The sequence below is a fragment of the Triticum urartu genome, chromosome 5A (genome assembly GCF_056163025.1).
Source record: "Triticum urartu cultivar PI428250 chromosome 5A, HENAU_Tu73, whole genome shotgun sequence".
Classification (NCBI taxonomy): Eukaryota; Viridiplantae; Streptophyta; class Magnoliopsida; order Poales; family Poaceae; genus Triticum; species Triticum urartu.
Genome location: NC_141877.1, coordinates 638,854,051 through 638,868,951, shown reverse-complemented (window position 1 = coordinate 638,868,951; position 14,901 = coordinate 638,854,051). Strand labels below are relative to the sequence as shown.

Here is a 14,901-nt window from a genome sequence, read left to right as displayed (position 1 = left end):
TGTTGCGTTCTCAAAGAGAAAAGAAGCCCAACCTTGCCTTGAAGGCCAAGGCGAGTGTGGAAGAAGAGGATGTAGAGGAAGAAGAGGATGTAGAGGAAGAAGAGGAGAGCAACCCCGAAGATACAAAATATGCTTATCATGAGCACATTGCTCTCGCTTCAAGACAATTTTGGAGCAAGAAGAACACAAGGCCCAACTTCAACAAGAACAGCTCAAGTGGCACAAAGGGCAAACAACATGTGAGGACTTGCTATAATTGTGGCAATGTGAGCCATATCTGGTGTTCAGGAGGCTTTGCAATGGGGAATCACCGCCGTGCAATTACACCATCAACGGTCGGGGTACAACATGGGATACTATCTTGCCGACGGTATCTAACCTAAGTGGGCGGCGTTTGTGAAGACCATATCCAAACCGCATGGCAATAAACAGAGCCACTTTGCAACCATGCATGAAGCGGCTGGGAAGGATGTAGAGAGGGCATTTGGTGTGCTTCAAACTCGTTGGGGAATTGTGCGGAGCACTGCAATGATGTGGGAATCAGAAACTTTATGACAACTAATGACATGTTGTGTTATTCTGCGCAATATAATTGTCAAGGATGAGGGTGATGCTGTAGCCCAAAACCATGATTTCAAAGCACCTGGAAAACAGGTTGAAATCTTGGAAAATCAAGATGCGGCTCAGCTTATGAACTTTTTACAGATGCATTAGAATTTTCGAGATCATCATGTGCACACGCAGCTACTCAATGATCATGTCGAGCACATGTGGATAACTAAGGAGTTAATGCTTGAGTTGTGCACTTAAAATAAATTTTATGTAACACTAGCTATGCTCTGTATCAACATTTACTATTTACGTGCGACATTGTCTTTTATAATCGACGTGTATGAATTTGCATGGATTTAAGAGTCCGCATTTGAGATATGTGGATACCAGAGGAAAATATGAGAACTTGTCTGAATGCGCCCGCATGCATTTCCGGTCGCGTTCTCGAACATATAGGGGTCAGATTTGTTAAGTCCGGCCGTAGATGCTCTTGGTACTTAGGAACCGAGTGAGTATAGTATAGCGAGGGCTAAGTCTGTCGGTTAAAACACTAGAGTACAATACTGGCGACACGAGTCAGCCTCACGCGCTTGGCCCGTTCCGGCCGTATTTGGATGGTCTGGCCAGGTGCTCTCTTCCGTCGCCACAGACGTAGCAAATGGCTGCAAATGTGCGCAACGTCCCACACCACGCCGGATCCATTAACCTGATCGCGAGGAACAGTGACGTCTGGAGCACCGGTTAGGTGAGGCACGTGCTGGTGCGGGCTACAGCATTCAATATCATTTGCCCAGCGCCTCAAATTTCATTCGCAACTCCTTTGCACAGTCACCGGTCTGTACTGTACCTGGGAGTATAATGGAACAGCCAAACAGTGAGAAGGATGAGCACGAGCTCAGCCTTGACCTCACCCTCCGCGTGAGCTCGGCAGCTGAGGCGGAGCAGGGCGGCTTCTTCCTCTGCGTCTACTGCGACCGCAAGTTCCGCAGCTCGCAGGCGCTTGGTGGCCACCAGAACGCGCACAAGCACGAGCGCAGCCTCGCCCACCGCCGGCGGGAGATGGCCGCCGCCACGGGTGCACACGGGGCCGGAACGCGCGCGCATGCGGCGCAGGACGAGAGGCCCAGGTATGTTTCCGCCGGTGATTTCGTCGAGCCTTCCGCTGGGAAGGCGGGGAGGACGGAGGCAAGTCCGTGGAAGGTTGCTGCTGCTCCCATGACTGATGATGTGGACCTGTCGCTCAGGCTATGATCGATCTATTCTTCTAGCTAGTTGAGTTTCTCTCATGGAATTCCGACCTGCGCGCGCGTCGCGCCGTATTTTGGGCTCCTATTTCTTGTGTATTCTCCGATCAATCTGACTGAATGTACTTACCGAAATTTTCTTCAAATATATGTGTGCCGTCAAATATACTACTCTCTTCGTTCCATAATATAAGAGCTTTTTTTTTGTGGGTACCATAATATAAGAGCTTGACACTACACGTTAGTGTACGAAATGGCTGTCCCTGTCTGTCCAGCGTCCTTTCATGTGTCAAAAATAGAAGTGATGTAAAATAAAATAATGCAAAGCAAGGAATGCAGGTGCCCTTTAACGTTAATTGAAGTATATACATCTTGATGGATTCACAATGAATCGCCCGGAATGGTACTTTGACTGACGTTTTCTTTTGTAGGCTCAGTTTGTGGTTGTTGAACTGTGTTGTGTAGTGTTTACTTTATAATCTGCCATAGGTAAATGGCCTTGAAACTAGAGGCAAGTTGGTTAAAACAAACAACAAAATAAGCAAAATTATACGATTTTTTTTCAAAACTATGATATATTTTATAGCATTTTCGGAAACTATACCATGATTTGCTTAAAAATCAAAAGTAGTAGCCCGTCGGCCATCTCTGGGCTGAAGTAGGACTTTTCGGCCACAGCTTGGCCGAAGTAGAGTTTTCGGCCATCTCCTGGCCGAAGTATGACTTTTCGGCCACATATAGGCCGAAGTAGAACTTTTTGGTCAAGTCTCGGCCGAAATAGACTTTTTGGTCAAGTGTAGGCCGAAAAGTACTTTTTTGTCTCATGTAGGCCGAAGTTGCATGGCTCATACAATACACTGAAATGTATTTTCTCGCCACCCGTTTCCTGCCAACCCCTTCCCGCCATATATTCCCGCCATCCGTTTTCCGCCAATCCCTTCCCGCCTTATTTTCCCGCCAACCCTTTCCCGCCATACCACAGTTAATCTTTCCCGCCATTTTCTCCTCTGTATCTATAAAAACCCCTTCAGGCGGAGGTGAATAAGCATTCCAGTGTAGTGTAGTCGAGATGTTCCATTATCCATTCGATCGTAGTTTTCACCCTGAGATGAGCAGCACTCTGCTGAGTCTAGCTACCGATTTCAGGATGGACAATAGGATAGTTCCATGGGACGAACCCACCGGTAGTGACACCATAATGAATGAGTTGGCTCACGAATTACGTAGGTCTGGGTGGCCTGAAAGGACCTATGAGAAGGTACATAAAGAACTTCTTAGGTTGCATGAAAGGTGGAAGAAGGTAGTGGAGCCGAAGAGTGAAACTTTCAGAAGGACTGCAGAAAAGCATCCATTTTTATGGACTGAGGAGAGCGAGGACGACGATGATATCTTCATGCCGCCGCTTCCGGGTTCTGCATCGTCGAAGGGCAAGAGTTCTGCATCGTCCAAAGGAAAGAGTTCTGCATCCTCGAAGGGCAAGAGTTGTGTATCGACCAAGGGCAAGAGTTCTGCATCGACGAAGGGCAAGAGGAGCGCATCGTCGAAGAGCAAGAGGGCTGCATCAACGGAGGATGACGATGATGACTTCATGTAGTATGTAAGATGTATTCCAGTTGTACCGTTTCATTCAGATGTATTTGCATTATTAGTTTGTATTGTATTATTGTAGGGCATTATGTTCTATCTGAATTTCATTTTGTAGTATGTAAGATGTATTGCACAAGTTCAGCCGCACCATTTAATTCAGATGTACTTGTATCTTAATTATCGGTTGTAGTCTATTTGGAAATGTAACTGGAATAAGAATGCGAATTAATAGTAATATGTCTCTCGCATACATAAAATAATATATGTCTCCTGATCACATAGAAGCAAGTGCGATAGTAACACATACATGAAGCATGTCTCATACATAAATACTGACACACAGCTGCGAATAGTCTGAAACTAACATAGATAATGAGTCATACATGGATAGATAAGCATATCACTGCGGGGGACGACGACGAGTCTGGGTCTTCCTCGGGCGAGGACCGGAAGGCGATAAGCGCTGAGGCGGTGGACGAGGCTCGCGATAACCACGACCATAGTTAACCTCGTCTTTCACGGTCTGTGTCTCCTGCGTCTGTGGTGGTGGTGGAGTGTGAAACACTGTCTGCGAGAAGCCATAAATGTTTGTAGCTTGGTCATGATCCTCGCGGTCGCCCTCAAAGTACGAAGCACCACCACTAAGGATCGATGACTGCTCTGAATGCATGAACGGTTGCGACTGGTTGCCTCCTTCGGTAAAGTAAAATTGATACAAATGCATGAAAGAAGCACCACCAGTAAGCATCAGTGACTGCTGAGAATGCAAGAACGATTACTACACTGTTCAAAAGAATGTAGTGAGTAGTGTTACCTAGATTCATCTGCTGATGCCAGTAAGCGCTCCCTAGCTGTGAAGGAGGTGGCTCATGCCAGGAAGAGCTCCCTGGCTGTGAAGGAGGTGGCTCATGCCAGGAAGAGCTCCCTGGCTGTGAAGGAGGTGGCTCATGCCAGGAAGATCTCCCTGGTTGTGAAGGAGGTGGCTCATGCCAGGAAGAGCTCCCTGGCTGTGAAGGAGGTGGCTCATGCCAGGAAGATCTCCCTGGCTGTGAAGGATGAGGTTCTGCACGGTGCACAGAGGGTCGTGGTTCTGAACGGTGCACAGAGGGTCGTGGTTCTGAATGCTGTACAGAGGGACGTGGCGGACGATGTGCTGGAGGAGGAAGTGCAACATCCGAAGTCCGTCTACACGTAACAGCTGCGTAAATCCCGCGTAGCTTGTCATCAAGACGCCTCAACCATGAGACGCCCTCTTGCGGTGGGATAGTTTCTCCCCTCTGAAAGCGCCGCATTAAAGCGGAAACCTCCTCTCGCGCCTGTAGTGTCAAGTCACCCTGTACACAAAGAGTTAACCAATTATATCCTCGTTGTATGATAGACACCACGAATAGACAACCAAGCGAATATGTCCAGATTAACAAAAGACTTAACATATGAGAACCAAGGCATTTACCGCGTGGTGTCTGGTTCCCACAACAGAGGCAGTTGGGTACATATCGCTGGTGAGAGGGGCTTCGATCTGATCAGGAGCAGCTGATGGAACCAAGTAGATCCTCGTTGTATGCCGGTAACGCTGCAGATACAACCCGAACATTTCCCAGATAAAGGGCCGAACCTCACCCCAGATATTTGTCGCAGCGGTAGTCCATTCGTCAACGTAAGGGGTAATGCTCTGAAGCCAATAAGCCATGGACTTGTTTCCTCCTAGGCGACTGTCCCTGAGATTGACATGCGCGATACATGATTAGGTATATTATGAATGCAGAGCTGCCAACTAAAATAGTATTAGTATACTTACTTGTGCGCGTGGTCTGGAAAGTGTTGAATATCTGGAATCTCAGGCTGTTGATATAGACCGAACTGTCTCATCACCCTATGAAGAGACATCTCCTCAACCGTCACGTCGAACACCAACTTGGCCTTGGTCATCCAAAAGTGCCGATCTCTAGTGCACAATCCAGAAATCCCAACTGGGTACCTCGATGATATAGCCTGAGGCGAGTATGGCTCCCAAATAACTTGATCCTCGTGCAAACTATCAAACTGCGCCATGAAGGATGGGTAGCATCCCCTAACCTGAGTATGCGCAAACTGTCTCTGTGCATGACAACAAATAAGCATTAGTAATACTATTAAATGGCAAGAAATAATTGAATTAATCGTTACTTAATATAAAAGTACCTCTCGCCGTGTCCAAACAGATCCCATAGTAGGTAAGTCGCCGATAGCAGGCACATAAGTCCCAGCTAAGTCCTCCAAACCAAAAGGTTTATCAACGTAGACATAGGGTCGTCCAATAGGGAATCTCTCGTATGACCAGAGCTGCAACAATAATGGACATCCAACAAGACTAGATTTTCTAGACTTCAACAAGCAAGCTTTGCACAGGCCTACGTAGCCGCTAACACAGCAGAACCAAAACTCCTCTGCAGAATATCCGCAGGGCAACGTGCGTCAGCTATCTCTCGTGCAATACCGATGGGTCATGCATCGACAGTGGTCACGTGGTTCTCCGTAAACATTATCTTGCCGAACAGCCAAAGAATATATGCCTCTAGGGACCGGTCAATCTGTGCCTCCGACAACTGAACGTCGGGATGTCCTAACGAGACAATCTACATAGAAACATAATAATTGTATGAACAAGTAAGACACATCTAAAAAGTGGCCGTGAAACGTAATAATTTGTTTATGGCCTCTAGACACATCTAACAAGTAAGACACATCTATATTGTATGAAACATAATAATTTGTTTAAGTGGCCGTGATGGTTACCTGAAACTGGCTCAACCATCTAAAAAGAGGTCCATGAGGATCGTTGTCTATGGCCCTAGCAGTCGGGACCGCAGCCAAAAAACGGGTCTGCATCGCTACTTGCCACCCAGATTCTGCCTCTAAGGGACCTATGGCAGCACCGGCCAGAGGTAATCCCAACAAGTAAGACACATCCTATAAAGTAGGCGCCATCTCTCCCTAGGGAAAGTAAAACGTATGTGTCTCTGGTCTCCATCTATCTACTAAGCAGGTAAGGAGTGACTTGTCGTAAGAGAAACGTTTCACTTGCCTCTTGTGTAACTGCAATGGTTCACCTGCCTCATCTAAATCCGGACCATCAATCCACTCATCCAATGTACCCTCAACCAGTCGTGCCAAGGGTAGTACTCCAGCCCAACTTAACCTACAAAATAAAGAGATTGTTAGCAGTTATGAAAAGTATGTCAAACATAGTAAGTCATTATATGGACTCCATTATATGCACACATACCTATCAACCCATGAATCGTGTATCAGCCAGTTAGTCTTTGGGGTACGAGTGACCAACACGTCTAAGTTGTTGCCCGCTTCCGTAAGGGCGCCCCGGTGCTTTCTATCGATGTTACCATTAAGCAACGGATACGAAGACATATCTGCAATTCAAACAACAAATCTCAGGTGCAAATAAAACATAGTACGGCATATTACAAATTATAACATAGTCCTGACATATTACGAATTAAAACATAGTCCTGACATATTACATATTAAAACATTATCCTGACATATTACAAATTAAAACATAGTCCTGACATATTACAAATTAAAACATAGTCCTGACATATTACATATTAAAACATAGTCCTGACATATTACATATTAAAACCCACTACGACACATTATATAGCTTGTGAGTTATTTCTTCCTCGTCCGCCCCTTCGGCCTCGACTGCCACGACCACGTCCGCCTCTTGCTCCTGTTGTCGCAGCCGTCGATGTGGAAGCACTCGTCGATGCGGAAGCACCATCTTTGTTCAGGTTGGGACAATATTTCATCCTATGCCCATAAGCCGCGCATAACAAACATTGTCTGGTTGCTCCACCAGCTTTAGACTGGTCCATATCGTTCCGGATGCGACGGGCCTTTCGTCTGCCCCTACTTGTTCGCTGAAGGTCTGGATGCGGGATGTATACTCTCTCACCGTCATTTACCTTGTTGAAATTGCCGACGACTCTAAACCCTGTCATCTCGCCTGTCCAGGTGTTGAGCACTGCCTCTTTTAAATAGTATGAGGACACGAAGGATATAGCATCCAGTTCAATCTGGCCACAGGCAGCCAACACATGAGAGCAAGGTAGGTGCAACAACTTCGGTTTGTTGCATGTACAGTCACACGTTGGATAAAATTCCGTTCCAATTTTTACCTCGTGTGTCTTCACCTTATTTCGAGATCCAAAACCATCGGTAGGAAGCTGAACCTCATACCTCCTTTCTTGATTCCCTATGAGTCTGACAGTGTGCTTCTTTGCTTTCTCTATCTTCTTTGCCATGTATTCCATGACATGGCTACAATAAGGTGTGTTCTGATTATCTTCAATATGTTTCTTTGCTAACTCGTGCCTTTCTCTGAAATATCTCAAAGTGCCATGGAATACAGCCTCCACAATAGCTGTGAGTGGCAATGCTCTATTCCCTCTCAGCACAAAGTTATACACCTCTGCAAGATTGGTTGTCATGTGGCCATACCTAGCTCCATGTGTGTCATGCAGCAAAGACCAATTCATTGGAGGCTCTTTCTCTATCCACTCAGAAAAATTCTTTATTGCCCTTCCCTTCTTTCTCTTAGTATTAGGAGGGTCAATTGCTGGCAAGTCACAAAGACCTACTGGCCCCTCTAGCTCCGCGATGAGTGCTGCTAATTTAACCTGATCTTCTTCCATTTTCTTCCTCGCACGGACCTGCTTCTTAGTAAACTCATCTAGTTTTGACCAAATAAATTCGTATTTCCACTGCTGGCTCTGCTTGCATAATTTTTTGAACAAGTTCATCAACCGCTTGTTCTTGAACTGTGAGAAAAAATTAGCCCCAAGATGGCGCATGCACCACCGGCTCTGCAAGTCCCTCCAAGGTATTGGTTCGTCATCTGCTAGATTACGAAGTGTCTTCACGGCCTTCAATATACCAGCATGTCTGTCATGAATGACACACACGTTTGGTCGGTCCTTCACGATGGCAATTTTCACTTGGCGGAAGAACCATACCCAGCTGAGAAAGTTCTCACCCTCCACAAATGCCATGGCAAGTGGGATGATTTGATTGTTCCCGTCCACACCAATAGCAGTCAGGATTTGCCCTCTATACTGACCGGTCAGGAATGTACCATCCACAAACATAACAGGAGGACAATGCCGGAAAGCTTCGATGCACATAGCAAAAGAGAAGAACACTCGTTTCAACACCTTGAAATCTGGTATACTCAGCAACCTCATGTGTTGTACGTTCACATAAGTGCCGGGATTCCTCTCCTTCAGTATGCCCAGGAGACAGACAACATTATCATATGAGTCGAAGAATGTCCCAAACCTTTCCTCCATAGCCTTCTGCTTAGCCCTCCAAGCCTTCCCATAAGGAATGACATAATTCCATCTGACCTTCACTGCTGTCTGGATGTGTTTTGCTTCCATATCTTTCTTCTCTACTATCTCAGTATACATGAGTTGCGCAATGAGACTTGAAGTCAGGTTCGGATGCTTGACCAGCAGGTTCGTCCTCACACAATTATGTGGGACGACAATGGTGACAACCCAGTGGATGTCATACTTCGGCACGTGCCCGTGCACCTTCCCGGGACAACCTGTTACAACACATTTCACGGTATAGTTTGTTGGACTTGATATGTGTGTCTTGAAAACCCTCTGCATAGATATAGCCCACTTTATCACCGCATACTTCAATTTTTTCTTTGTATCAAACATAGCCCCTATTTGTACTTGGTTCAGATTATACTGCCATGGAGTCTCATGGCCATCGTTCACCGTAAGGCCGGTGGATATGTCCTGCTCCCATGCAGAAGGAATCGGTACCTCAACTTCATCCTCAAAATTTTCAGAATCCAATTCCTCCACCAATCCATCCTCGTCCTCTTCCTCCATCACCCTCTGCATTTCATCCCCTTCCTCATCCCCATCAGCAAAACCAGAACCAGCTAATATTATCGACTAGCTACTCTGCCCAGTATCAGGACCACAAACATTGTGTGGCACGTAGTCTGACTCTTTCTCGGGTTGGCTAGCATCCACATCTTGTGGCTGTGACCCGGATAAAACAATCTCGTTAGCCACTTCACTGCCTTGGCCGGGTTCATACCCCCTGTGGAGTTGTACGGTATTCTCCTCCTTCGGCACAGGTTGCACAAGTGCATATGGTTTGATTCTTCGGTCTCGGCAGCGTCTTAACAGGGACAACCAATGCTGGCTCCTATCTACCGGCATCAACTCCCACTTGACATTTTTACAGGATTTGGTCCACAATGCATGAATACTGACGGAACATACTTTAGGATCCAGACCGAAACTAGTTGTCAACCAGTACTTCAACTGTCTAATGTCCAGTCTGTCCGGGTCAGCTAGTGTCATGACGCCATTTTTAAACTCGCTAAGATCAACCCCCAACTCATTATATCGAACATTACCAGTGCCGTAGTAAACAGTCAGATTTACTGATTCAGACATTTTCACCTGTCAGACATTGTCATCCTCTCATTAATCACAACAAAGACTAATATTACCCGTTACACTAACTATGCACTAAAACGCCTCCACAAATATATTAACACTGCACTTCACAATATGACTTATCTAAACTAATTAAAATATACAATTCAGAGAAAATTTGTGATGGCATGGTTATACCTTCGAAGTGTGTGTCCCTAGCTTCTTGCTCCTCTCTTTCACTCAGCGGCACCGGCCACCTCGCGGAGTACTTGCACCACAGGACAATGGCAGCGCCGCCCCCTCAACGACCGGAGGCTCAATTCCGGTCACCCCCCAAGCCGCACCTCCTCGTCCACAGCAGCTGCTCCTCCTCACCACCACCTCCTTCCCAACCACACCTTCTCCACCCCACCATGGCTCCTCCCTCCAAACGTAGAAAAAACTATCCCATACCCAAAAAAACACCGTAGGCTGTTGGAGAATGGTATGATCTATCTATTCTGTGTCTTGGATGTGAAAATGGGTGCAAAGTGGTGGAGATCGGCGCGGGCTTGTGAGGTTACAGAGAAGAACGAGAGAGAGAGAGGAGGAAATAGAGTGCGAGCAGCCAGAGGAAGGAGACGGCCTGGCGAGCCTTATCCCGAACTCTTCGGTCAACTCTTGGCCGAAGAGCTCTTCGGCCGCCCGCTGGCCGAAAAGAGCCCACTTGGGCCGCGCGTGGGCCGAAGCTACGATTTTCGGCCGGCCTGCCACTGACACCACCTCTTCGGCCCAGCCGAGCCCTACTTCGGTCAAAGCCTGGACGAAAAGTCCTTTTCGGCCAAACCCGGGCCGAAAACAACCTCTTCGGCCAGCGCGAGGCCGATGGGGTCATAGTTTTAATTTTTTCGCGTTTAGTGCTATAGTTTCCGAATTTGCTGCACAAAAAGTTATAGTTTTGAAAAAAAAATATCAGACGTTCTAACGTCCTTTTTGATGTGGTTTGCTCACTAATTTCAGTCCGCATGTAGTCTATATTGAAATATTTAAATCATCTTGTATTTATGAACGAGAAGTTGTTGTGTATACATAAGATTATCATACTCCACCGTGCCATCAAACACAACCTTACGGAAAATCAGTGTACATCCGTCTAGTTCACTATTACTCTCTCAGTTTGTACTAAATCAACGACACTTAATATGAAACAGAAGGAGTACTAATTTTGTTGCAACATATGACATACACGCTAAGTAAATATACCTCCTATCATCTACACCTAGTGATGTTAGATCTCTGATAAACATCCACATGCAGAAGATTGATGTCCACCTAGCACCCAGCCCACCTTCCCCTCGCTATCTTCCCACTTCGCGCATGTGTGCTTGCGCGCGCGCGCGCTCTCTCTCCCTTCGCGCGCGTGTGTGAGAGCACAACTATCTCATTATCACGGCCACTATCTGCGGGTTAGCCGTCTTTATGACCACACCGCTGAGAACCAAATGAGCTACTACGTGCTCTACTTTTTCTCGAGGAATCATTGTGTACTATACTGAGTAACCAGATTTAATTTTGTCAGCGAGCCAACCGCAAACATTACTCCCTTCGTTTCTGTTTATTAAACTTTCTAAAGTTTGACCAACTATATGTAATTTTTTTTGCTTCGGTACACTTCCCTAAAAGTTTGCACGAATCTTAAAGTTTGTATATCAATACACATAACACCAAACTGGCTTCATCATAAAGTATATGTTCATGTTATATTTATTTAGCATTGTACTAGATGTTAATATTTTTTTGATATAATATTTGTCAAACTTAGCAAATTTGTCTTAGACAAAGCTGAAATGCAAAGTAAAAAGAAGCAGAGGGAGTACACGCTGGAGTTAAAACTATCTTGTACGTGTATCAATGGACGCGTCGTCTAAAATGAGTTATTCTGCAGTAGTTATGGCCGTTGCATTATTTTTATATGAATATATGTTATCCGTTGCATTATTTTTATATGAATATATGCTAGCCGTTGAACGATACAGAAGTTACCTTTACCGTCGCGGGAGAGTATCAGGTGATACCACCTCCTAAATGCTCCCACGATACCATCTCAAAAAAAAAAATCTAATTTTAAATGTTTCAAAAAATTCTAAAAAATGTTGTGGATGTTCACATCGCATGGGTGTACAACCTCTACAAATTTCAGGTTCAAATTCTAAATACAGATTGAGAAATAAAAAAAGACAAATCTAGATGTGAATAGTGGCGTTTTGACTTTTGCCTTTTTCAACACTATTTATGCTGTATTTGTCTTTTCTTTCTCAATGTATATTTTGAATTTGGACCTGAAATTTTTAGGGGCTGGACATGTGATGTGAATATCCACAACTTTTTCAGAATTTTTTTAAATATTTAAAATTGAAATTTTTGAAATGGTATCATGGGGTGGTATCATGTGATATTCTCCCTTACCGTCGCTATGGATCTGGCCGACCCCTTTCCCCTCAATCCTGGCTCAGCCGAGGCGTCCTTGAGCCGTTAGCAAATTGACGGCCAGCCGGAGACGTGCGCGTCCACCGGCTGCACTAACGTGCCCCCCGATGAACAGTGCAACACGCGTTAGGTGAGCAGCGGTAGCTGTCTATTTAAACCTTTGCTTAGCACAACAATTTCCATGGCGAGTTAAGCTCTGGTCGACTCTGTAGCTCATGCTCACACGCACGCTAACTATCCATAGTGTAGCTAGAATGGAACAGCTGACGAGTGACGACTGTCAGCAGGAGGACGAGCTCAATCTTGGGCTCACCCTCCTCACCACGGCCGCGACGGAGCCCGGCGTCGGCTTCTTCCTCTGCGTGTACTGCGACCGTAAGTTCCGCAGCTCGCAGGCGCTCGGCGGCCACCAGAACGCGCATAAGCACGAACGTAGCGTCGCCAAGCGCCGGCAGCTGATCGCTGCCGCGACGCGGGTGGGTGCGCGTGCTGCGGCGCAGGACGAGAGGCAGCCCGGGTACCACCCCGGGGGCGGTGGCGATTTCATGTCTGCGGCTGGGAAGGCGAGGAAGACTGCTGCTGGAAAGGCGCACAAGCACGACAGGAGCTCGCCGGAGTACGACGATGGCGCCGACAATGTGGACTTGTCCATGGCTGGGAAGGCGAGGAAGACTGCTGCTGGAAAGGCGCACAAGCACGGCAGGAGCTCGTCGGAGTACCGCGATGGCGCCGATGACATGGACTTGTCTCTCATGCTATGATCGACCTACTAGTTTGTCCCAGATCCACACCCAGCTTACTACTAGTTGACAGCGCGCATCCGCTACATGATTCGGTATGCCGAGGTCTTCTTTGGTGATTACATGTGAAACTGCTGCTATGCCTGCTTGTTTCAAGCTCTGTGTGTGTTGGATTCTTATGTTCTTTTTCCGTTGAGTTTTTCCTCATGAAATTCCTTGACCAGAAAGAAAGTTTGATCTTATGACCTTGCTAGTTGCTAGTGTGTTTCCGAGTGTTTATGTTGGGTTGGCTCTGTGCATCGTAATTATGCAGAAGCCGGGTGTGTGCTCATATTGTATCCTCTCGATGCTCTATTTGAGCCAATAAAATTCACCCTTTATCTAAAAAAGAAAAGAAGTTTGATAATTTACATTTATCCGTCCAAAATTCATGCTTGCTTTGTCTGGTCTGCTGGTCTTTGTTTTGATTTCATTGCTTAGCTTTTTCAAATAATTCAAATATATATAAGCGTGATAGAATAGCCTATTCTACACCACCCCTAATAACGCTATATACAATATCTAGTAAAACATTGTATGAAATATAGTACTTCAGAAGTAATTTTGTTCTACTATCCAAGTTATAATTTACTTTATTTTTACAAAAAATATTATATTTTATATAATGTGTTATTATATTTTGTATATAGCATTATTAGGGGTGTAGAATAAGTTATTTTAAACTAGTTTAGCGGTTCCTGAGAATCATTCCTTCTTTTTTTTCTTTCTAACAACCAACAATATAGCATGGGGGTTTCAAGCAAACCAATACAACTCAATGCATTTCACACGCCTGTGGATCAATTGTTGTGTGATAGCTAGCGCGCTGCACGAGCGGCCGGCGGCAAGGACCCGAGCTTGAAGGAGTCGAGCTCAAGGGAGGAGGAGGAGGAAGAGAACAAGGAGATGGATCCTGCGGAGGAGCTCGCGGCTGCCAGCTTTAAGGTCACCACCACTGGAGGAGACGACGTCGGACCTAGCGGTCAAGGGCGACGACGCCGTCCTCCTCCTCTCATGGGAGAAGGTGGAAGCGCCAACCACGCAGAGCTCGTCGAAGAGGCCGAGCAGCTCGTCGCTGAGCGAGCCAACGCTGCCGCCGACCCCACCTTCTTCGTCGAGAGTAACGCCATCCTCGAGTTCCCAAGGACGAGCACACTGGTGAATCGCTGCAAGCTGCTGCTCATCTGTGACGCCGAGCGGGAGCAAACATAAGTGGAGGTTGCCGGGGAGGACTCCGACGAGAAAGAGATGCCGTTGATTCTCCTCACCACCGACAACCACTAGGCCAACGGCTCCGGCGCAGGGGTGATCGAGCTCTCATCCGACAAGGACTAGAAGTAATTTAGTTCATTTTATATGGATGTAGCTGTAAACAGTGGGGCGCTACATGTTGTGTGATTTAGTAAGACTAACCACAGTGGGAGTAATTTAAGCAGTAACATCGAGTCCAACTCAGCAAATTTGCTTATGTGGCAATGAGTTAATGAGGAGAGAGATAGTTGTAATAACTTAGCTAGTTACTGTAACATCACATGTCCCAATGCAATATGAGTCTATAACCTAATAAATGAATCTTTGCATGTTACCATTCTTAAGTTATTACCCACTATGAAGGTAGTAACATAGTCTAGGGATATATGTATGTTACTAGTGTATGTTATTATACATTGTCGCTAGTCTAAGTGACACCACAAAACTCTGAGTAGCTGCAATTATACACCTACCTACAATTATAGCTTGTCAATTATAGCACATTTATATAGCTTTGACATCATTTCCTCTCACTTCACATATATTGCTCTGTTG

The 14,901-nt window shown here is 46.0% G+C and overlaps 3 protein-coding genes across 3 annotated transcripts; 2 read left to right on the top strand and 1 right to left on the bottom strand.

Moving 5' to 3' along the window:
* The first annotated feature begins 1,335 nt into the window (after positions 1 to 1,335).
* LOC125506322 (zinc finger protein 3-like) lies at positions 1,336 to 1,967 on the top strand. The gene has a single exon (XM_048671167.2). The coding sequence runs from the start codon at positions 1,411 to 1,413 to the stop codon at positions 1,801 to 1,803; it is 393 nt and encodes a 130-aa protein (XP_048527124.2). The 5' UTR covers positions 1,336 to 1,410; the 3' UTR covers positions 1,804 to 1,967.
* Positions 1,968 to 3,783: 1,816 nt separating this feature from the next.
* On the bottom strand, positions 3,784 to 5,620 carry LOC147973630 (uncharacterized). Its single transcript, XM_087525059.1, has 5 exons — positions 5,565 to 5,620; positions 5,182 to 5,478; positions 4,837 to 5,101; positions 4,198 to 4,717; positions 3,784 to 4,076 (listed from the first exon to the last, which is right to left on the bottom strand). The coding sequence occupies exons 1-5, from the start codon at positions 5,618 to 5,620 to the stop codon at positions 3,784 to 3,786; spliced, it is 1,431 nt and encodes a 476-aa protein (XP_087381185.1).
* A 6,872-nt stretch (positions 5,621 to 12,492) lies between these two features.
* Positions 12,493 to 13,656, top strand: LOC125506320 (uncharacterized). The gene has a single exon (XM_048671165.2). The coding sequence runs from the start codon at positions 12,532 to 12,534 to the stop codon at positions 13,075 to 13,077; it is 546 nt and encodes a 181-aa protein (XP_048527122.2). The 5' UTR covers positions 12,493 to 12,531; the 3' UTR covers positions 13,078 to 13,656.
* Positions 13,657 to 14,901: the final 1,245 nt, after the last annotated feature.

Bases quoted from the DNA above. Each gene is read 5' to 3' on its own strand.
- LOC147973630 (XM_087525059.1), bottom strand. From the start codon at position 5,620: ATGTGCCTGCTATCGGCGACTTACCTACTATGGGATCTGTTTGGACAC. The intron at 4,718-4,836 runs GTAAATGCCTTG...CTTTGTGTACAG, and splicing joins TGGGAACCAGACACCACGCG to GGTGACTTGACACTACAGGC. The intron at 4,077-4,197 runs GTAACACTACTC...ACTTTACCGAAG, and splicing joins GCATCAGCAGATGAATCTAG to GAGGCAACCAGTCGCAACCG.
- LOC125506322 (XM_048671167.2), top strand. From the start codon at position 1,411: ATGGAACAGCCAAACAGTGAGAAGGATGAGCACGAGCTCAGCCTTGAC.
- LOC125506320 (XM_048671165.2), top strand. From the start codon at position 12,532: ATGCTCACACGCACGCTAACTATCCATAGTGTAGCTAGAATGGAACAG.